The 23,071-nt window shown below is 39.9% G+C and overlaps 1 protein-coding gene across 1 annotated transcript; it reads right to left on the bottom strand.

Moving 5' to 3' along the window:
- Positions 1–10,746: 10,746 nt before the first annotated feature.
- Positions 10,747–22,370, bottom strand: GOLPH3 (golgi phosphoprotein 3 (coat-protein); the record flags this gene model as incomplete). The annotated part of the gene is made up of 3 exons (XM_009573389.1): positions 10,747–12,714; positions 15,993–16,107; positions 22,239–22,370. Coding segments are annotated over 3 exons (672 nt in total), but the record flags the coding sequence as incomplete, so codon positions are not given.
- Between the last annotated feature and the right edge of the window lie 701 nt (positions 22,371–23,071).

Here is a 23,071-nt window from a genome sequence, read left to right as displayed (position 1 = left end):
TAGATTACAACTCTGCTCAGCTTAGCAGTGCTCTCCACAGCAGCATCCACCTTTCAGCCACGTCAGCTAGTCACCTTGCAGGGTTTTACACCGTTTTACCTGCTCCCCAGTTCTTCAAGTTTTTTGTTTGTTTGATGGTTTGTTTGGGCTTTTTTTGTTTGGTTTTTTTTTAAGGCTTCTGTCTGAGATACCTTGGTAAGATTTTCTCCTCTAAAGTCCTCACTAGACACCGCTTCCAAGGTTCATACTCATGAATTTCATTATTTCCGATGGAAATTGCATGCATCCCAGGTCCCTGGAGCATCGAGGGGAGGTGATTTAACTACTAATGTCAGTCTGATAATTTTGTGCCTCGGTTTGGAGGCATCCTCTGCGGCCATTTCTCCACTAAGCGCTTGGTGTCTTGAATTTTTCATGGCTAAGACATCTATGACTAAGGCATCCAGAAAGATTATTATTTTTAAATAAGGTTAGCTACTCTTTTATTTGATTTGTGTGGGTGTTATTTCATTCAGCACTTAGGTGTCTTGTGACCCACTTACAGGCTGAAACAGGCTCCAGTGAACTTTCATGCCTTTGTATTCAGGTTGCTCTTAACTTACAAAAAAAAAAAAAAACTACCTCTGAGGCAACTCTATCCTTGAGTTTTAAACTGGAAATGGCTCTTCTGTATAAGTGATTGTAAAAATGTTATATCAGTTCAATTTATGAGTCTCATGGGCTATAAGGTCCAAGTGGGGTCTCAGCAGGGCTCGGGGTGTTGGGCTTGCTTAGAAGGATAAGAAGCGCGGGGGACTGTCATGAGCTTCTGTTAGCTCTCGTGAAAGCTCACGCCCCACATCCCAGAGGATCATGGACCCAGGGCATCTCCTGATTTACACGAGGCAGTTGGGGTGAAGCTGCTGCAAAGGCTCAGGTGCTTCTCGCCCACCTCCAAATCCTCCCCCAGGCAGGAGAGAGCACTGGGAGACCTTCCAAGATCCCTTTGGAAGGAGTTTAAAAGAAAAAGAAAAGAAAACCTTCTTCTACCCCAAAACAACAGTGTCCTTGTGGGAAGCTCTGCTGGTGCCTGGCACTTTATTTTACTGGTATAATTGTGCCAGGAGAACATGTCTGATCTTCTGTACTGATATGCCCTTATGGTTCAGTCTGTCTTTGAAGACATCGTGAGGTGACTTAATTATGATGTAAATGCATCTTCAGAGCGAAAATATCACAATATAATGGCTAGGAGTTACAGTCAGGATACCAGCCTTAGAAATGTAGGACACTTGCACAGTTATCAGCACTGGGTTAACCTTACCCAAATAAAGCTAGCAAAGCATGAAAAAGAAGCATAAGGCTCCCAGTCTCTTGTTACCCTCACATCAAGAGAGGATGTCTTACCAGAAAATCTCATTTAGCCAAAACCCGTGTTGCACAGTGGGAAACAGATACAGCTTTTGGTCAGGAGGCTGGACTAGATTTACTAGCAGTCTCTCCTCACCTTGAAAGTCACCTTCATTAACAGCCACTTCACAAGCTCCTGCAGTTTCAAGGAGAAACTTAGACATTTCAGAGCAAGCGAAGTGAAGATGTAGCTATGTAGAAATATCCCAATGACTCTCCACAACTTGGAATATTTGACTTGCATGGTGTACTACACATTATAGCTGCCTCTTTTTTTTTTTTTTTTTTTTTTTTTTTTTTTTTTTTTTAAGAACTGTGCAATATAACAGGTCACGAAGGAAAGCTAACATGAAGGAAAGCTAACAAGAAAGCAAGGTCACTTATTTAGAGAAAACACGGACAGGAGACCAAGAATTATCTTTTCAGTCCTAGAAGTAAGAGGCACTAAAGTAAAGTGTATTTTATGTAAAAACGTAAGAGGTCTAGCTCATCATTATAGAACTCAACAACTTAAGTGTTAGGTGCTTACTGAAACACACACATGATCTGTCCCGTAATAAAAGCTAGTCAGTTATAAGAGACCTCACATCCACATAAACAAAGGCAGTAAAAGAACAACAAAATGACTTCAAAGGCAACAAGCACTCGCAGAGATGTTGATTTCCCTGGGCACTGAGGTCAGTCTGTGCTTTCAGAGGGTTCAGCTTGCAGATCCATCCCTTCCCTTCTGCTCTGTCCTGTCTCTGGTGCATCCCACCATGTGCCCAGAGACCCTGGCTGAGGGGGAGCTCTTTCAGTTTCTAGTAGCAGCTGAAAATCATTCTTTATGTTAACATGGGACACCTGCTTTAAAACTTGCCCTTTCTTTTTCCAAAGATTTTAATGCTCTTCAGAAAGGTTACTTCACATCCCCTGTGACTCAAAGCAGACAGAGAGCAAGACTGAAAGTGGTGGGTAGTTTCTAAAGAAATCTAGAATGCCTACATGCTTTTTAATTACCTAGCTGTCTGCATACTTAATTAAATTAAAAAACAATTACCACAATTTATGATATGAATCCAACTCTTTAGCAAACTGGGATTGCAGCTGAGTTTGCTTTTTGACTCCTTTTTTTGTTGATTCTCTGCAAACGATCCTGGCTGATGTTCCTCCTTATGGTGGAATGACAAAAGGCGGTTTTCAGTAGGTGCTCTGGCTGTTCATTTCTGGAGTGACATTAGTCTTTTTGTCTTCCTGAAGGAGATTGGATGGAGGTGGCAATTTGTTTATTGGACTTAAATGAGGTTGAATTGAAAAATAAGAGATGACAAGAACCATGGCTGAACACCATGGTGTAAATGAGAGAGTCTCTTACTGTACAGACGGGTGCAGTAGGAGAGATCCCCACAGGGAATACAAGTTCATGCTGCACCTCTAAGTTCCTTGATATTCATTCATAAACATGGATGGGTATTAATTAGGAAAGGCAAGTATTTCACCGGTGCAGATATGTAATCCTGTCTTTGAAGAAAGTGACAGGTGTATGTATTTGCTGAAAATATCCTGGAAATTCATGTTTTTTCAAAATAGTTACTCACCTCCTTTTGTTTAACAGAAGTATCCACAATAAGGATCTTTTCCTTAATGCTTGAAGTAGTGAAACAACTTTATAAATAACACTCATGGACTTGCATGACTTTACAAAAGCTCAAAAAACGTCTCAGCCCACGCTATTCTGACAGCAGTGGACAGAGGTGCAGAACTTCTCTGCCTCCCTACATCCCCCATGCCGTGCTACAGGCAGGTCTGGTGCCTTGCTTGGGGTTTGCTACCTGGATGAGACCACGTTGGTGCATTATCTGCCCGATATCGACATCGTCTTGCAAAAGAAATGTTGATTCTGGCAGTTTGGCCGGCAGTATCTCCAGTCTTTCAGTCAAATTAGACATTAAAAATCTGCACCTAAATCCAGTCCCATGAAAGAACTCAGTAATGTTTCTAGCACGTGTAAAATGTTGGGGCATTGAGGACAAAGCTGAATAAAATTGAGGACTGCTTTTCTTCTGCTCAAATAAAACAAGAGCAGACCACCCTCTATTTCCCTGCTGTTTGACCAGCCTGTTGAGCGGGAAGCTTGTTGGAGTATCCAACTTAACAGTCTCAGTCAAAGTGATGAAGCTGATCACAGGATTACAGAAATGTTAGCTGAGAAGGACCTTTGGAGGTCATCCAGCTTAACCTCCCACTTGGAGCGGAGTTTTTGCCAAGACTGGATCCGGTCAGCTGTGGCTTTGTCTAGACAAGTGTGTAAGACCTCCAAGGATGGAGATACCACAACGCCTCTAGTTAGTCTGCCCCAGGGCTGCACCACCCTGCTAGTGAAGAAATTTTCCTAAAGTCCAATTTGAAACTCCAAAGGTGCCATTTGATGCTATCGCCCACTGGTACCTTATCTGCTGCTACTGAGACCAGTTGGTCCCTGTTATTTTTGTAGCTGCCCCCAAGTAGTTGTGGACCTCTAGGCCTTCTCTTCCCTAGATCAAACAATCCCAGCTCCCTCTAGCTTTTTTTGTAGGCCATGTTCCCCAGACCCATGACCATCCTGATAGCCCTTTGCTGGACCCTATTTTCTCAACATTCTTTTGAACCAGGGCACCCAAAGCTGCATATAGTATTCCTCATGTGGACAAGGTCTCCAGTGCAGAGAAGAAGGGGCTAACAATTTCCCTCTAACTACTGCCTATCTTCTTCATATTGTGAAAAGGGTGTCCTGGTGGCTCGTATTCAACATGATCCATGTCCTTTCCAGCAGCACTACTTCCACTTGGCTCCCAGCCGGCACCAGTACATTGGTTTTTTCCCACCCTGGGCACAAGACTCTGCACTTCTCCTTGCTTAACTTCCTCAGATGACTGTTGTCCCAGTTTCAAGTTTCTCTGTGTCCCTCTGAATTTAAGCTCTTCCATTTGGCATGTCAACCACTTTCCTTTAACTTATCATCACCCACAATGAGGATGCACCTTCTCTCTTTATGTAGGTGGCTGATGATGCTACTGAACAATATTAGCCCCAGTCTACTACTGGAGCCCAGTGGTCCAGCCAATTTTCACCTCACCTAACAGTCCAGTCTTCTAGCACATACTTCCACAGCTTCTTTCCAAGAGTGCTGTAGAGACGGTGTTGAAAGCCTTCCTGAAGCCAAGTGGTCTTATATCTGCTGCCCGCCCCCGCTATCCGCATAACCAGGCATTTCATCACAGAAGGCAGCTTTGTTGGTCAGGCCCAATTTGCACTTCATAAATCTTGGACCATTCCCTAGTACCTTCCTGCCCTGTTACATGTTTGGAAGTGGACTCAAGAGGTTGTGCTTCCTGCACTTGCCTGGACTTGAGACAAAGCTGGCTGTACCTTGTTCTTCATCTCAAAGACAGGCGCAACACTGGCCCAGTCCTCGAGGACTTCCCCAAGCCACTGTGATTTTTCCTAGCTGAAGCTCGCTGTCACTCTCAGCCCCTTGGGGTGAATCCCATCCAGCCCTATAGATATGTGTACATCCAGCCCCTCTGAACAGTCTCTGCTGCTGGCCACCCCACTCTATCCCAAGCTGTCATGACACACACCAAGCTCTGGTGCTGGCGAAGAAGAGTACATCAGCGTTTTCCATATTTCACGTCACTTCGTTGTATCCCTCACTCGTTGACGGACCCATGGTGTTCACTATGGGCTGCCTCATCTGGAAACAGCATATGTGTAGCTCCTTTGCCAACCCTCTAGATCTCCAGCGCTGAGTGCGGGAAGCTTACAGGCACGGGGCTCCCAGCCTTTGGAGAGGAGACGAGCCTTGGAAGAGAGGATCTTCCAGGGCAGCCTTGACAGTTGGCTGCACATCTGAAACCGGCAAGTGGCAAATCTGCAAAGCCCTGAGAAGCTCAGAGACACCGATGTGGGAGAGCTGGGATTCATTTGACTATACAACCAAAGGGCTGAGGACCAAGCAGCCTTGAAGCCTGTTCATTACAGTAACCCTACAGGGTGAACTCTCAGCTTTCTGAACTCCTTCCTATGCCACTGATGAACATAACCTGCAAGGCACGCTACGAGCAGGATAGTCACTAACCTGCTTGTACTCTATCTTCTAAGCAATTGCCTTCTGAAGATAGACTTCAATTAAGGCTGCGGTAATGGCTGCCTCTCTCCATCACTGTGCAGAGTAAATGAAAATGTGCCAGACATTTCTGCTGTTCATGTCTCACAAGTCCTTAACCCTTGTGCTGACTGTCAGCCATATGTGATCTTGGCAGCAGGTCCTGTCCATTCTCTACAGAAGAAAGAAAAGAAAAGGAAAGAAAAGAAAAAAAAAGAGGATACTTTAGTATGATCAAAAGACAACTTTGTTTCCTCTTAAAGAAAAACGTAAGTCAGTGTAAATGTCTGTAAATGCTGTGTACAAATTCACCTGCATATCAGTGCTGCTCATACAGAAGAGATTCTGTATGTCTTTGGCTGAGTGTCTCAGATTAGGGTATATTAAAATGAGTGTAAATCTTCAGCTGGATCTCAGAAGGAAGCTTTCAATAGCTAGTGCCTAACATATTTGCAGCAAGACATTTATTAATGCAGTGAATTTAGTTCCATTTCCTGTTTGCAACATATCCAACAAACAGACCTTAGTTGTTATTCCAAATATGTTTATAACTGCATTTGATTTCAGGCCTGTTTTATTTGTACATATTCTAGTTTAAGGAAGGTCACACGCACTCCCTTGTTTCAAGTACAACCGCTCACCCGCATGACGTGGTGTTTTCCTGGATGACTGAAACCTTTGTGAACAGCCGGCTGTTCCTCTCCCACGCAGGCACAAGCGCAGCCCCAGACACATCTGCAGTGTATTGACTGGTGGGCACCAGCCAGATCCCTCAACGCACAGCTTTCCAGTCCCCTCTGCCGTGCTCAGAGAAACTCTTCGACCTCAAAGGTCTCCTTGGCACACACGGGGTGGGACCACGGGGAGAGTAACCTCCAGGGGAAGATGCTCAGGTCTATCATGGCTATTACTGTTCACAGCCTGCCTGGATGGAGAGCAGCTCCCACATACTCGAGAGGCAGCAAGTCTTTCTACCCTCTGGCCCATGGCCAACTCCACTTTCACCAGTGGGGGAAAGATACAGTGAAGCATGTATCCACAGAAGATCTTTTCAAAACATCATTAAGAACATTGCGTAAGATTAACAGCCTCAGGAATCTCAGACCTTTCCAGGAGAGGAAGCTCCCTTGGACCAATTTTTGTTCAGGCACCAGCATGACTTCTCCAGCTCTGCTTAACTGTCAGAGCTGAGGTGGGTTACTGCAAGATTGCTGCTTGGAGGAAAGATCTGGTTTTGCTAAGTTCTTTCTGCAAGTCCTCTGAATACAGGGTCCGAGATTTTTAATGGTGTGTAGGCTTTGTTCTTTTAGCATTGCAGAACTTACACATGACTTAGCTAAATCTTATTTCCAGAAGTGGCTAAGGTCCTCAGGAGCTTAAGGAGTCAGAGCAGGATTTTAAAAGCTGGTTGAGACATGATTTGGTTTCATTTGAACAGACAGGAAACAAAGAAGGACCTATAAAGACACCCTGGCAAAGAAAGCTTATGAATGTCATTTTACTTTACAACCACTGAAGTCTTCTCCTAAAACGTATGTTAAAGATCAATCCCAGGGCGAAGGGAGAAAAAATCCAAGATTTGAATAAATGTACAAAAGGAAGGGGCAACAGATGATAAATCCTGAATGACTAGTGCATTAGATGATGGCATATCCTTTCTGAGCAGACATCGGATGCACTAGATGGGAAGGAACTGCATGATGTATTGGGAGTCAAGAAAGCAAAAATGAAAACCTAAAATATTTTAGTCTATTTTGCCAGGAAAACAGTTTATGTAATCACATTGTAAGTATATCTGTACCTCTTTCTTCTCCCACTTGTTCCTTTTAATCAAATTAAATAGAAGTAAAGAAACCTTCTAAATAATTTGTCTACAACTTCCACAAAAATAAATAGCCAAATAGAGAAGATGCTTTTTGAGCTGCAACACAAACTCTTTTTTAACAAGCAGGGAGCCCAAAAGGGAAAATTGCTCTTGTGTATAATGCTCTCACTGTAGGAAAAGCTCAAGTAAGAGATAGCAAGTCCTTAGAGCACTGGCTCAGGAACAAGATCTGCTTACACTAGAGAACTAGCAAAATCACGATCCTCAGCTGCAAGTCCTCCCTGCTGCATGGACAACAGCTTGCTTTTGAAGCAGGCAAAGAGCAGTTTCAAGGTAAATTAGCATCAGGTTTTGTTCACCTTAACAAACCACGTTATAAGCCACAACAGGCAGCCAGCTGCTTCAGTGCAGCCACCAAGGCAGCTAGTATGGACGAACATATTTGTTGAAGAAGGGGAGGTTCCTTGAGGCATCAGCAGGGCATCAAAGCAGAGCAGAAAGCGACTCTTGAGGACAGGGTAATGGAGAGTCAAGCTCGAGTTGACAGTAAAACTGAGAGCAAAAAAGGGTTAGTAATAAAAAGGCAAGAGTGGAAACATCTAAGGTTGGAACAGTACAACTCACTCACAAGCACAGAAGAGGAAGTCACCAAGCAACAGGGAAGAGAGAAGAAACAGAGAAGACCAGGGGCCAAAGTCAAGAGAGAAAAAAGACGAAACTGCAAATTGTTTGGAAGCACAGAAAGGTGGGAGGGGAGTCAAAGGCTACTACTCATCAGCAGTTCTTTCTCTATTCTTTTCTGCTGTCTTAGGAACCAGCTTTTCTTCTCACTGTTTCTACAGAAGCTTTCTCCTCCAGAGTCAGAAGGCATTTCTTACCATCAGCTTTTCACAGGCTTCGTGCTGCTGCTTTGTAGGCAGGAGAAAACAAGACCCAATGGGAGGAAACTCCAGATCTTATTCAGAGACTAATTCGGGCAGCAGCTCTGCCCATGCTTCTTCCCTATCCAATGATCCTCCCCTCCTACCCAAGGCCACCTCCTACACACACCTGAAATCACACTTTGTATTTGACACCCACAAAGCACTTGAGAGCACCTCATTTCCTGAGTAAACTGTTGTATACATTAAGCATTACCACAGAATAAATGAGTTAATTTTTCAAGAAATTTGTACTTCTCTGAAGCTGGAGACCCCCTTCCATATAGAAAGATAGATGGACAATAGGGGAAACTAGGACATAACAGGCTTTGACTACCTGAAATGCGTGAAGCCCAGTTGAGGCAGAACTGAGACTTTGATGGGAAAGTTCTGTTTCCCAAACTGGTGAAGACCAGAACCTTAGGAATAACTGGAAATTACTTAGCAAATGAAAAAAAAAATCCTTTCGGTATTGCATGCATGTGATACGCAGTAACCATTTGCAGCTCATAGCTTGAAAGGGAGCTTTATTTTGTTTCAGTACAGATTCAGTCCAGTTCACAGAGAACACATTAGTTAATACATATCTTCACTTTGTAGGAGAAATGGGCATGAACACATCAGCACTCAGTCCCCAGCCTTTTATAGCCAATTTCTGCAATTTCTGCCCTGAAAGCATCATGTATGGCACACAGGTTTCACTAACATCCCATATAGAAGCATCTCTAGAAACACAGGAGAGGAGGATGTACATCTCAAGGACTGTAAAACTGTATGTATATACTGCTTGGGGATTTAACTTTCAAAATCCTGGTTTTGACATTAACTTGAAAGTTTGTTTTAAAAGAATGTGTCCCTGAATAATATATATTCTTCCTTGAGGCACACGTTCAAGTTCAGGCTACGGATAGCAGTCTTCACTTTAAGCAGCCATTGAGAGCTGAGGACTCAAGAGCACAAAAAACTCTCTTAAAACCAGGTCTCCATGAGCTGCAATAGCAGCTAATAGGAAGAAGGGTACCTGAATCTTGGCAGAACAAAGCAGTCTCCCTCATTTAACCATTGTATTAGAACCTGAAAACAAAGCAACAAAGGCAAGGATCTTAGCTAAATCAGTTCCTGTTAACCTACCAAACCTACCTCCCTTGTTAGACATAAGGTCTGGTAGCACTCGTGAGGCTTTGGTGTTTTTAAAGCACAACATAGGACTCAAGACTCCAAAAGCTCATCTACTTCCCCTGCACATCCAGGCTTATACCATGTGGTCTAGCAAAAGACACTGTCGCTCTTCACAAAACCTTCATTACTTACATTCTTTGATATACCCAGCACAAACTCTCCCCATCACAGACAAAGGTTCTATCTTTAAGCAAAACAAAGCTGGTAAGTTTATCAGCTTTATTATTTTAGGCAGTTATCTTCTATGTGAAAAAATAAAAAATCCCAAATCCTCTTTCTGGGAGGGGATTAAAGGGTGACTTCTTTTAAACCATGTTGGCTGTAAGGGTGACAAAACCCCAATATCCTCCACAACCTAACATGAAACCAGCATGAACATGGAAAATACTCACAGAATGAAGATGAAAGGACAGAAAAGGGACTATGAAAGATACTTTCAGTCTGAACCATGTTTCAAGTAGCTTAGATTGTCAAAGCCATTTTAGAAGTTTTGTGCACTTAACTTGCTCCTGAATACTCCCCTATTTTTTCTGACCTTTCCACCTAATCACTTTTCTCTCAAAGAGCAACAGAAAATGAGAAAACAGATCACAGGAGAGACAATGAAAGCAGTGTGTTAGCATATACTATCAAGTACAGAAAGTATTCTCTAAGCTGTCAAATATAAGAGCAACATGGCAACTTCCATTTTTCCTCCACTTAAAGCAATCACGTTTTGAAAATGTTTAAAAGAAAATGTCCAAAAGTTCATGCCCAAGCTCCTCAAAGTTTTAAACACAGCATCTTACAACTGAGAGAACACTGTTTGTCTTTTTATTTGTAAACCAGAGTTTGAAATATCTTACAATATACTTTTAATCTCATTTTTCTAATGAAACAGCATTTAAGAACTGAAAAAACAGTGTGCCATTAAATGTTAAGGACCGTATTTTAAAAACCTTTATTAAAAAAAGGTTATATAGGTATGATGAATTTAAGTTGTATTTTAAAGTCAACTACTTAAGCATCTAAATGATTGAAAATGAAGTGCAAAATTGGAAGTCCAGTCACAGATGAGGCTGTAGAGTCGTGCTCAAGATAGAAGAGGTCTACCCTTGGCAGGCACAGCTGCACACTCACAAGCTAACTTAGTCCGTCTCAGCCATGAATCCTGCAGATCTGAGCAACATCGCTGATTAGGTCAGTTTGATCTACTATAAACTCTCCCTTTCTAATAAGAAGGATATTAACTAAAGCTTTCAGTTAAGCAATAAAACTTTTCTAATTAGCAACAAAAAATAAAAATGACATGCTTGCTCTGTTTCAGGCACTTTCAAGATCATAGTTTATTTACTGTAGGTAAAAAGCTAGTATACAGATTAAGGGATCCCTTAAATTTCAACTCTACAGTTACACACCATCTAGTATTCTTGCTCTGAATATTAACCAAAAAAGTTTCTAAACACCTGTAAGCCCCACTATAAATCTGCATTGTTATGAGGGGAAAAAAATATATAAATCAATGCTTAATTTTTTCAATGCATAATATTTACACTGTGAAACTAATGGGAGATAACAAGCAGTGGCAAAGAGGCAATAAATTTTAAAAAGCCAAAGTTTTATATTTTTTTTTTTTACAATAGTGTGCTAATCAGCATAATTGTATATAAAAAATTAAAATATAGCAGAGCGTCCCATTACAGAAATCTTAATCATCTGAACTGCAGTCATTACTTGCTAATCATTTACATGCAACACCTGCTAGGACTGACTTTTTTTAAAATGTAAAATAGATTATGAGGTTTAAGAGACAAACATTAATTTGTGTACAAAATTGAAAACGGCACTCAAGTATGGTACTGGTCACAAGCCTCTTCCACACACGGGGTGGGGGAGAAATACAAACAATGATAGAAACTGGTCTCTTTCCATACACTAATTATGGAAGGCAATGCATAGACTGAGAATACCTGGATGGCAAACTCCATAGACACTGTAAACAAACAGCTTTCACATACATGCTTTTCACAGGAGGCCTTTCTTTTCATCAAATGGCAACGGCTGACAGCAAATAAGGGGCACCAGGTGTACAATTAAGTAGATCTTGCAAAATACTAAGATGGGGCAGTTGTTAATATACAATTTGAACTATATATACAATATAATGGAATGTATCCCATCCCAAAACTGGTTTATGAAACAACTGGACCTTTCTATACTAACCTTATGACTCAGCTATCGTTCTAATGAAAATATAAGTACACAAGAGACTTGCATGAAAACTAAAATTTATGGGGCATTTTACAGTAACTATTGATAAAGCTGCTTAACGTCATTTCTGCTTTTAAAGTAATTTTGTTAGATATAATGGAAACAACATCTATGTATAAAATGTCCTGACAGACACTTCAACATGGAACTTTGGTGATTTTAAAAAGGCCCTTTTTAATCTGTTATGAATTGTGCTGCAGAAGTATTGATGCATGCACACATCTGTGTCAGCTGAGACTAGTGGTCCAACTGCATGCACATTTCCTCCTCGAGGTGCTTTCGGTGTTAAACCACTTCAATAACAATAAGATGAAAAATAGATTAAACAAAGTATTTCAGATAACTCAAACGGAATAAGAAATGGAATGCCAATATGGCAGTAAAACCTTTTTCTGTTGTTTTTAAACAGGAAGGTCTCTTGTACCAGCAGAATCCTGTACACAGATACACAGAGAAGGAGGGAATACACCACTTATAATTCCCATTAAACAAGAGCCGATTCATCATGTGAGAAGGTACAAATTACAGAAAACATGAATAGTCAATAGAAGAGAAACAACTGGTTTACATGAAAGAAGAGAGAACACTTCAGTCTGAATGCAGTTATTTTGTGAAAGCTGCTACAACAGCCCACAGAACCTCATTTGTGTTGGCTTTCATACATTCAACCTCAGGGTCTAAATCCAGAAGCTGCCGCACTCTCTTTGTGGCTAAATCATACTGCTCATCCAAAAGGGGGGCAAAAGCGTTCTCCAGAACATCTGAAGCATGGGCTAAATAAACGAGTGCCAGCAAGCGCTTGTCCATGCGGTGAGGGTCATTCACCCATTTGTCAAGAACTGCTTCCTGAACCTTCTTGATGAGGCGCTGTTTGATATTGTTGTTGGTGAGAGGGTGTGTAGTCATGTCAAAAAGAAGGAAGTTCTGTTTCTCTGTTGTCAGTACGCCTTTTTCCACCAGATTTTTAGCTAACCGTTCACGGACGTTTCGTAGTTGGTAGTGCAACTTCAATGGGTTCCATGTTTCACCTAGAAAAGCAAGCAAAAAACCCAACAGTCAGGCAAAGTTTAAGCTGTACTATTATAGTGACTTCCCCCACGGTCCCCATGGCACAGAATGAGCTGTCAAATTCATATAGCTGACTATTACACTAAGATATTGTGCTAATGTCAGCATTTCTCTGATCTCTGACCTACCCAGATATAGGCATAGAGACAGAGAACACGAGAACCTCCTCCTCGGAGCTTCAGTGTACATTTAAAGTTTGGATGAAATGCTAGCTAAGCCATGTGTTGATTAAGGATATGACAAATAAGCAGTCTTGTACTGAAGGAAAAAAAAAAACCAAAACCCAAACCAGTCATGAAGAAAGTTTACTTTTAATAATAAAAATAAGCATCCCCTCCAATCTTGTGCATTTGTCTGCTTCCAGCCTTTTACCATTTCAGAGACTGAAGAAGTGTCATTGCCTTTTTTTCCTGCCACAGAGACAAGGTAATGCACACCTACCCTGTGCATTTCTCTATTTCTTCAGGTTTCCATTCTTCTCTCCCTTCCTGCCCCCACCAGGTGAAACAGTGACCATGCACTGTGTGAGGGTGGGGGGGTATGTGTGTACACAGGAGCACATGTTGGGTAGGAGCTTTAATGTTTCTATAAAAATTATTTCTAATGCTTTTTGTTAAGGCTGGAGAATCTGGCCCTTCAGAGCATGTAATGGTGGATGTGCAGAGGAGGGAATTTAAAAAGCACAAAATCAGCATCAACAGTTACTGATAAAGCTAAAATTGTTAGGCACTGAGAAATCCACCTTTGCTTAAGAGTTTACTTAACAAGCTAAAATTTTAGGTCCAGCCTACCTAAGTATTTATCTAAGTATTAAAATCCCCTCCTGATATATACATTTTAAGATGCAAGGGAAGAAACAGCATTCACTATGTCTCATACAGATGGGGGTTTTCTACAAATGATACGAGAATTTCTGTATCAATTTGTTTCTATCTCAGAAAGCTTTTTAAAAATTCATTGGTTAACATAAAATAATAATAATAAAACCCACAGATGACTTTAAGGTTTCTCCCACTGTGATGGAGGGTGACATACACTGTATCCAAGTAACAGCCAAGTTAAGTGAACAAATGAGGTGACACCAACTGCATAGTGAAAGGCAGAGAACCCACCCAGGCCTGAACTATACAACTCCCTATAGGTCCCACACTTCATTGAATGTGATTCCCCAACTTGACCATGAATGAAACTATCACACAAAAAAGTAGTTTCCTCAGTGTTTCACAGGGCAAAGGCTATTTCCCAGATTTTTCTACATTTGTTAGATGAATGTGGCTATATAGTAATAAAAATCAGTACTGTGGTGACACCTTGTGACCAGTCTCCTCAATTACACAGACACTTGCTTGTCCAAACACAGACAGATGTTTGTTACATCTACAGGAAGACTTGACATTTCGATCCAAACTTTTGTATTCCCCACACTTGCTTCTCTTAGGGGCTATCTTATAAACAAGATCAGCCTGGCAAACATCACCTTACACGTCCATACAAATACTTCCATGGTGGCTTTGAACTCATATGTACTGTAACTTCAAGCAGCATTCTTCGCATCGCTGATAATTACAGACACAGTAGCTATTTTTCCAGGATCAGGCCCTAAAGCAAAATTCTAAAAGAGTTTATTAAAAAAACCCAAAGAAAACACAAAAATGTTTTTCTTCAAAGGGCAGTCCTCTAAACCATAGAAAATGCAAAGAATCCTAATGCCATCCCAGAACTAGTAATTAATGACCATATGTAAGTAAAAATGATTGACACAAGTCTTCGCCACACAGCACTGACAATAACTACCTTCCCAGAGCCAAAGCTCAGCAGGGTTAGGAAAACCTTAGCTTAGCTCAAAGAAAATCTACAACATTGTTCATTCATTAGTTGACCTTTTTTGAATCAGTACTAATTTGCTGTGCTCTGCACTGGGAGAGAAAGTGAAATGCCAGCACAAATTATGTATTTGGGACAAGAAAAACGAATTGTTTTTGCAGAATATAAAAGTGAAGGAGAGCTGAGCAAGAACTGAACTGCAAGGGTACGCAGCAGCCATACCCCCTACTGATCAGGACTGCTTTGTTCTCCTGTCTCCCCCCTCTGCCCGACAGTCAAGGAGCAAGAGGGGAGGGATGGCAAGGACAGCAGTATGAACTGATGCGCAAGGAAGGCTGTTTAAGATGGTGTGGGATGAATGGGAAGAACATAATGAAAACAAGAAGGCAGAGAAAGTTGGAGAGATTCCGAAACTCTTACTTATCGGTTGTTACAAGTAACAGATTTAGATGGACAACTTCAAGTCTCCTTACCTCCTTACCCCCCACGTCCCAGAGTCATATTGTTGACAAAACAGTGGGATTTTTCCTGCACTGTTTGTGCAACTGAAGTACAGCTCTGACCTACTCCAAAGAAGCTGCATTTTATGTGTTTTGTAAAAACAGACAAACCCTGGTAATGAATTCTGGCTACAGAAAAAAAACAACAGCAAAACAATAAAAGCACTACATGTTAAAAGATGGTCACTGTTAATTTCAGTTTAATTTATGCATCCTGAGGATACAAATGTTGGCGAGGTATATGAAAAATGTAAAGCATATGCAATTGTAAAGATGAAATCTAATTGACATTTCCTTTTTTTTTTTTTGCAACAACTTACTAGCTTTACAGGAAGAGCTGTGTGCAAAGTACTCATCTTGAAGACTTTCTTTTGAACAAAAAGAAGTATCTAACAGTTGAAAATATTTATTACATTTCTCCAGTTAATGGAAAAATAGAACTCCTGACTCGTTATTGTTTGCTTATGATTAATGGCCAAATCATCCTCAATTTTTACACCCGAGCAGTGAGCTCCTCATCTCCTTTCTTTATCAAAAGATCTGAATACTGCATCCATACACCTATACTCCAAACCTCCACTAACCCTCATTTCCAATTACAGAGAAAGGCAGTTATATCTCCAGGGTGCAGTCCTGATTTACTTTAGAGTCAGCGGAAGGCACCTCTTCCACAGAGTTGAGATGTCCTCTGACACTTCCATATAGATCCCTTCTGTACCAAGTTAAGTCAAAAGCAACAGTTACTTATATTTGATTAAAGGCTACAATCAACAAGAGACTACCCTAGAGGACAGACTAATTAACTTTTTTTGCATACTTCCCCCCCCAAAACCTTACAGTATAATCTCTAGTGATGCCAGATAATTAGCTTTGTTGGGGGGAAAAAAAGCAAATACATTGTGTCCAAGGCTTACCACTAAGCAGTTCAATCCAATTTTGTACTGTTTCAGGAGGCTGGGTCTCTTTTATGTGTTTCAGAGCTTCATCAAGCAGAACATCCCCTGTAGGAGCATCTGACTTGCAAATCACCTAGGATAGAATAAAATGCAGTCAGTATTTTGATTATTAATTCATATACCATTAACATCCACCAATAAAAACTGGGAAAATCTACCTATTATCAAAACCAAGGACATCAAAAAAAAAAGGAACCATCTCTAAGAATATGCAACTTTAAAAGAAATACCTAGTTGTTGAAAAAAGCTATCTAGGATTTTAATTACAAAGCTGTGTTAAGTCTTAGGTTATAGATAACTTAAATTAACCTTAATTGACTAAAACTATAGTATTAATAACATGCTTAAAATCTAGCTTTTTAAGGAAGATAATCCACTAAGCTGGCCAGGTCCTTCGCTTCCTCCCCAAAACAAAGTATACTACAGTGTTAAATTACTCTCTGATGGCAGTCTATTTTACAGCTTCAAGTAAATTTATTCAAAATACTGTAGTTAAACAATTAGGCCACGTGAAATTGAGAAATCAGTTACAAACTGAAAAAAGCAGGAAAACTGATTTTCTTCTTCCATATATTCATGGATAATAATAGGTTCAAGACAACATCTGTAAGTTTTATAGCTCTGAAGAACACATTGACCAGCAATACTACGTTCCATTCACTAACAGTTAAAACACACGTATTAGGCAAAATATGCATGTACTAATAAACCCCTTAATATGCAATAATAAATGCAATATCACTTAAGTTTGTTATTTAATAACTTCTGAAATTGTTTGAGCTCTTCCCTCAAGAGAGCACAGGAGCACAACAAAAAAAATCACTCACAGTAACATAATAAAATTTGAGTAACTGCTTGTTTACCAGTGTAAGTAGTTATATAAACCATGTACAAATACAATTTTTTCTGGTTAGAAAAACAAGAGCACCAAACGAAAACATACAGATTAAACTAGCCCAAGTCAATATGTTTGAATAAAAACAAAATAACAAGAAAATCTATCTTTCTTTAGGAAAAGAAGAATTACTATAGTTTCAAAGCTATTCATGAAAATAACGACTATATATGGCAATTTAAATAGTTTTACAAGTTAGCACTTTATAAGCATCCGGTAAAAAGATAACAGGCCCTTGACAGAAAAACTAACACATCAACACAATTCCACATACACAAGAGAAGAAGCAAGTAAAAGCTCTTATTTTTCGTAAAGCTTCACACTAGTCAGAAAGGCGTCCTGGAAAAGCTTTAAGTGTCCTATTGAAATACATCCCAAGTTTAGTTCTGTTCCGCAGTTCTAATGATCCTTACTACAAACAATAAAGGAGTACAATACACTTCACAGGGTCTGTAGATGACACTGAAATGACTTGCAATGGTAAGACAGCTTCAATACTGGCAAGATGATCCCAAACTAGAGATGTGTACAAAGTCAATGAGATGAAATTAAAAGGAAAATTGCTGGAGAGATCTTTGTGAATACCTAACAGGTCACAGCTGGAATACTATTTCCAATTTAGATGGTATATATACAGTACAGAAACTAAGATTTTTAATAAAATCAGCAAGAATGAACCAGTCCACAATGCCAGGCTAAAAAGAACAAAGTTTGTTTAGATCTAAAAAGAAAGCATGTAAGATATTTTTACAAAAAGGGTATCAAACAGCAGCTTAGGGTGCCTACTTTGGGAAAAATAAGAAGATACCAGCTTATTCAGGAAATACAGAAGATGCAGGATGTCAAAAACTTCAACAGGCAAATTAAACCCCAGGGAGCTGTTGAATTCCATTCACTGGAGAATTTTAAGACTAAACGGAGGGACCAGAGAAACCTCATTATCTGTTATTGCATCAAGATTAAATGGTCTCTTGAGATACTGTCCAAGTCTCCATTTTTGGGAGCTGAGATCACTCCAACCATAAACCTTGGATATTTGATTTTAAGAACACAACTACACTCTAACCTAGACAATTCCTGTTTAAAACTAAACAGACGACAATGCATATTTATCTTGCTGATTTACAAGCTTGCATCACAGCGTCACTCAAAACCTCTATTAACTACATATAATGATATTACGTATCTTCCAGTTTTGTATCAAGATTGTGAATTTTTGGAAGTTTCTGGTCTTTAATTATACAGGAGCATACTTCAAATTGGGTTTTTAAGCTCTAGATTGCGGCTGTTAATAGCCACCTTTCAGATATTCCTTTAATAATTAGCCTAAAACCATCCAACTTATTTATCTTTACTTCTTTTTAAAACATTTTAAAACAAACAAAAAAAAGACATTCCAGCAGTATCTTCATTTCTTTGAAGTGTCCCATATGATTAGTTTCACAGTAACCGTAGTTACATTGGATCGCTCCACCCTGCTGCCGTTAGTAACTTACTACTCACCATCTCACTTTAACAGGTAAGATGTGAAGTCATCCTTTTGACCTGTTTTATTATTAAAAAAACAAAACCAAACCAAACAAACCTCAAAGGGATAAAAAATGCTTTTAAGCCTAGGATATATGTAAGCGCGTTTTTTAAAGTTTAAAAAACAGCCTTCCTTGCTTACTTGAGGTTAAGATACATTTTTGTACCACTGCAAAGAAGTTTAAGAAGTTAGCCTGAATATAATGCACCATGACAGTACGAGCCTAAACATACAGGCATTTAGAGGCAAGAGCTGTAAGGAGCACAGACTCCCCCATTCAACTCAGTCAGGACTCCACAAGCTCTTGAGAAGCCACAACGCACAGCGATTTTGTTTCCAAGTTTACCGTTCTCTGCAGCCAGGCATATAAAGCACTGTTTCTTCTCATTTCTCAGCTACACTGAATATTCACTGCACAGATTCTTCTGATTATCCTTTCCCTCAAACAAAAGTATTTTGCTTCACACTTCCATAGTATTTCTCTTCCCCTTCCCAGCACATGGTGACAGGCAACAGCGGAAGCCCAGCCACCTCTCTCTTACCTTCATGGACCTGCTCTTTCTTGAAGGATTTATTGATGAATGCTTCCTGGTTAACTCTCTTCAGAGTCGTAACAGCACAAGAAGAGTGGGAAATCGAGTGCGTTGGGGATCTTGTGAATTGAATCATCACAGAAGATTAAGCAGCCACAAGGGGGATTTTTTTTTCTAACAGAGGAGCTAAGGTAGAGAAGGAAGCCAAGATCCTGGTTCTTCAGAGATGATGGTCCTTAGCCTTACTGCAAAAAGTCTTTCTTTATTCCAATTTTTCAGTGATTTATTGGGTACTAGATTTGCCCTGTATCCAACTGCTGAGGAAATTTCAATTATATAGAATATTTAATTTGCATTTTCCACAATGCAGCTTTGCAATTAAGCAATACTGAAGATTAAGCACTTCTTGCGTTGCCTTTTAAGTAAACTTCATTATTTACTTTTAATACAAAAATTCACTCACGCATGAATCACTCAGAATTGTCAGCTATAAATACTGAAGTTAATCTGCCAAGGATTTGTTGGAATTTCTTTTGTTTTTAAGAACTCTAATTTTTTTTAATGTTTCTTTCTGAGGCTGTAAGGCAGCACAGGGTACCATTTTCTATCTTAAGTAACCACTAGTCTTAGAAATTACTTTAGTTATATATAAACCTCAACATTCATTTATTTGTTTCTAAAATTGATACCAGTAGATAGAACTCCAAAATGATGCAATGATTACATACTTTTAAGACAAATTTACGAGGATGTCGCAACATAAAATACGTCATACTGACTTTCAAAGTTTCACTAACGTCCATCAAGTCCTTGTCTCAGTCTCAGTTTCTCAGTCTCATTTGTCTCTCTATGGCATTCAAGCATGGAAAATGCATCTCGATCCATTCTGAAGTTCTGCCTTAGAAACTGCAAAAACTGATCAGCAAAGATCCACCTGATGTAAGGCTTGAAGTGGAAATCATTGTAGGTAGCAATCTTTTAAGCCAGCTGTATAACCAAGGCCACAGTTAGCTGGTTATAAATCCATACTACTGCCCAAAGAACTAGTTCTACCTCTTCTTCTCACGTCATTGCTTGTGATGGCAGTCTCACTTGTGCCCCACAGGATGACAAGATCAAGAAAGTGATTCAAGCAAAAACTAAACTGATCAAAGTAGTGAATTAGTTTTCAGCCAGAGGGGTTACCTGACAAGGCTGCAAAAATGCTAGTAACAACCTGAGATAGACTCCAATAAGCCTCTTCGCAAGGACAGGACTACCCTTCTCAACTGCAACACAGGCTAAAGTGACTGAAGCCTAAACTCCTCCCTTGGGACCATGGCTTGAAGATACAGGGTTTTGATTCACAAATCAAAGCTTTGAGTTTTAAGGAGGTTTCACCTTCCCACAAAATTCGAGGATGGACCTGGCGTGAGGAGGAAGAAGGGCTAGCTTGAGAGGCAGAAGCTATAGAAAATGGTATTGCCACTTAATCACAACCTTGGATGCAACTAGACAGCTCATTCCACTCACTAAGCACAGTATTTAAGGCACAGCGAAAGCTGAGGGCAAGGGGAGCAAATCCTGCAAAAGGGGGACAAGGAGGACACTTGGTAGAGTTGAGACACTTAAATCTAGCCAACACAGACACAAGACTGAAATTTGGTGTTAATGCAAAACTTCAAATAAGGTACAAAAGAACACAAGTCATTCATGAGAATGATTTCTTAATTGGGAGAGGTGGTGCAGGGGGAGAAGAAACCTCATATATATATATATCAGCAGTTAGGGATTTTATTTGCAAGAAATTACTTAAGCAGAAACCAATTTTCATCCGAATTTTAAATTAAAGCCTTTTTCATAGAACCCTCCTGCCTGCAAAAAGAAATCTCTCAATTGCCTTATAACAGCAGAAAGAACAAAACCTTTAACACTGGGTAGCTTTTAGATCTCCTTAAACAAAGGGTGGAGGGGGGAGAAGAAACAAAACACACCCGCCCACCCCCAAAACCACATAATAACATTTAACAAAAAAAATCCCAGAAACAAAAAACCCAACCAAATAACAAAAAAAAACCCATAAAACAAACGACCACTAAAGACAACAATAATTTTGCTTGTATTCTTTACTGAAGATATGTACAGGTTATCTTTCCATTTTCCTAAAAAAAAAACCAACCATATTTAAAATTTCAGGTGGATAGAGCTGACAAGGTTTGCACAGAATGAAAATAACTGCTAAAGAACATTCCTGAATGCTTAAGGAGCCAAAAGCTTTGGAGGAAAAAAAAATTCGTGCAAGCTACTCAATGCTGCATATGCTTAAATGAAGCTAAAAGAAGTAGGAGCTGTTTGTATGAACAGAGGTTTGATTCTTCAGAAGAGGAGGAAGCTCGGAGAAGGTTCGGGAATTTGTAAGCTTTCCTTTAAAAAATGTAGCAAAAGATAATATTGATGGGGAAATGTGCCATAAAAGAGAATTTATTTGTGGTGGGTCGACAACATTTGACCATGTTTTCAATAAGCTTATTTTACAAGTATCCTCTAATGCTGATGAAGTAAAAATTCATCAGCGTTACTTTGCACATTTTGTACTAAGGAAAAACCCAGCGGCAAAAGTAATAAATTGAGGCCTCAAATCTTCAGTCTAATTCAATAAAGGACCTTAAAAATTCACCCATCTTAAAGGTCAGTGAGAACAACAAACTTAACACACCAGTCACATGCTTAAACTAGATACAGTTTTATGTTCTCAGGGGCCCAAGGTACAAGGATCATTTCCTTCCCGTGCATTGCAAGCACAAACTGCAACACTCTGCACACCAGAATTAAACTGGTGGTTTGCAGGATACATCTGGCAGGCTGTCAGTTAGTCACTCCTTTCAGTCCCAGCCACATCTCACCAACAGTGCAAAAGCCAGTTCCTTCAGCAGACTACAACTGGTGCTACTGGCTTTCAGCAGTAACTGCTGCCACCATGCCCTGGCCAGAGCCACCACCAACCGTTTGTGCAAGGTTCCCAGCAGCAGAAGGAACACGTCAAGAGTAACAAACAGGAGCATAGAACAAGTACAGAAGATTTTCCAAGGCACTTCAGCTTACCATTTAAACACTCTCAACTACATGCATCTAACATAGGTCACTATTCAGAATCCCTATCCCCATGTAAAGGAAAAAAAAGTCTTTTTCTTGCAACCAGTTGTAATTTATAGCTACTGTATTGCCTGGAGCATGACACAAAGTAAATGCGACCATTTTCCTCCACTTACCTTCCTTGTTAATAGACTTTTGCGCCTCATTCCACAAGCCTCTAGCTGAAGACGCCCTCGCAACGCCAATTCAATTAACATACAGCCACGCAATCCTGAGGAGATGCAGTCATTCCAGAATGATGTGTAACCCTGTGAAGAATGAAAGATAGTAAGATATCTCCATCTCCACCTGAAAGCAAACAGAAAAAGTGGCTTACTGCGTTCTCTTGCCTTCATACACTTTTGAAGTAGCATCACTAGCCAACTACCATGTACTGAAAACATGAAAGAGAAACAGACTCATCCCCTGTTAGTTTTGACGCTTAGTCTCTGGTCTTTGAAGAACAGGAAACCTCAGGAAAGTGATACAGTGAGGTATCAAGAACTGTGAGATATAAAGTGTAGTTTATATGGAGTCAAAATAAACTTACTACGTTTTTAAGACATGAAGCGTTTGGCATTATCGACATCACACAGGCTTATCTGAGTTTCCTGAGAAATATTAACGTGATTTTACATCCATAAACAATATGGCACGGATGAAGTAATATTGATTTTCAGGCGGTTATTAAGTAAAATATGGAGTATACTGGAAACACAAATGTGGCAATCAGCACAAACCACAGAAGCGATTTTTCAGCTTGAATATGGTAAACCAAAGGACGAAAGTTTTCAAGCAAATTCTTGGAATAGCCACTATTTTGTCATTTAAATCCTTTGAAAACATGTATTTTTTAAAGCATATTTTTTAATATTTAAGTATCTAAGACAAAAAAACATCATTCTGAGAAATGTTTTGTCATTTGAGAAATGACTGCAGAAACACTTGGTATGATCCAGAAAGACCTTCC

This window comes from Fulmarus glacialis, unplaced genomic scaffold, assembly GCF_000690835.1.
Source record: "Fulmarus glacialis isolate BGI_N327 unplaced genomic scaffold, ASM69083v1 scaffold11772, whole genome shotgun sequence".
Taxonomy (NCBI): domain Eukaryota; kingdom Metazoa; phylum Chordata; class Aves; order Procellariiformes; family Procellariidae; genus Fulmarus; species Fulmarus glacialis.
The sequence above is the reverse complement of the archived record's forward strand: the minus strand, read 5'-3'. Positions and strand labels throughout refer to the sequence as shown.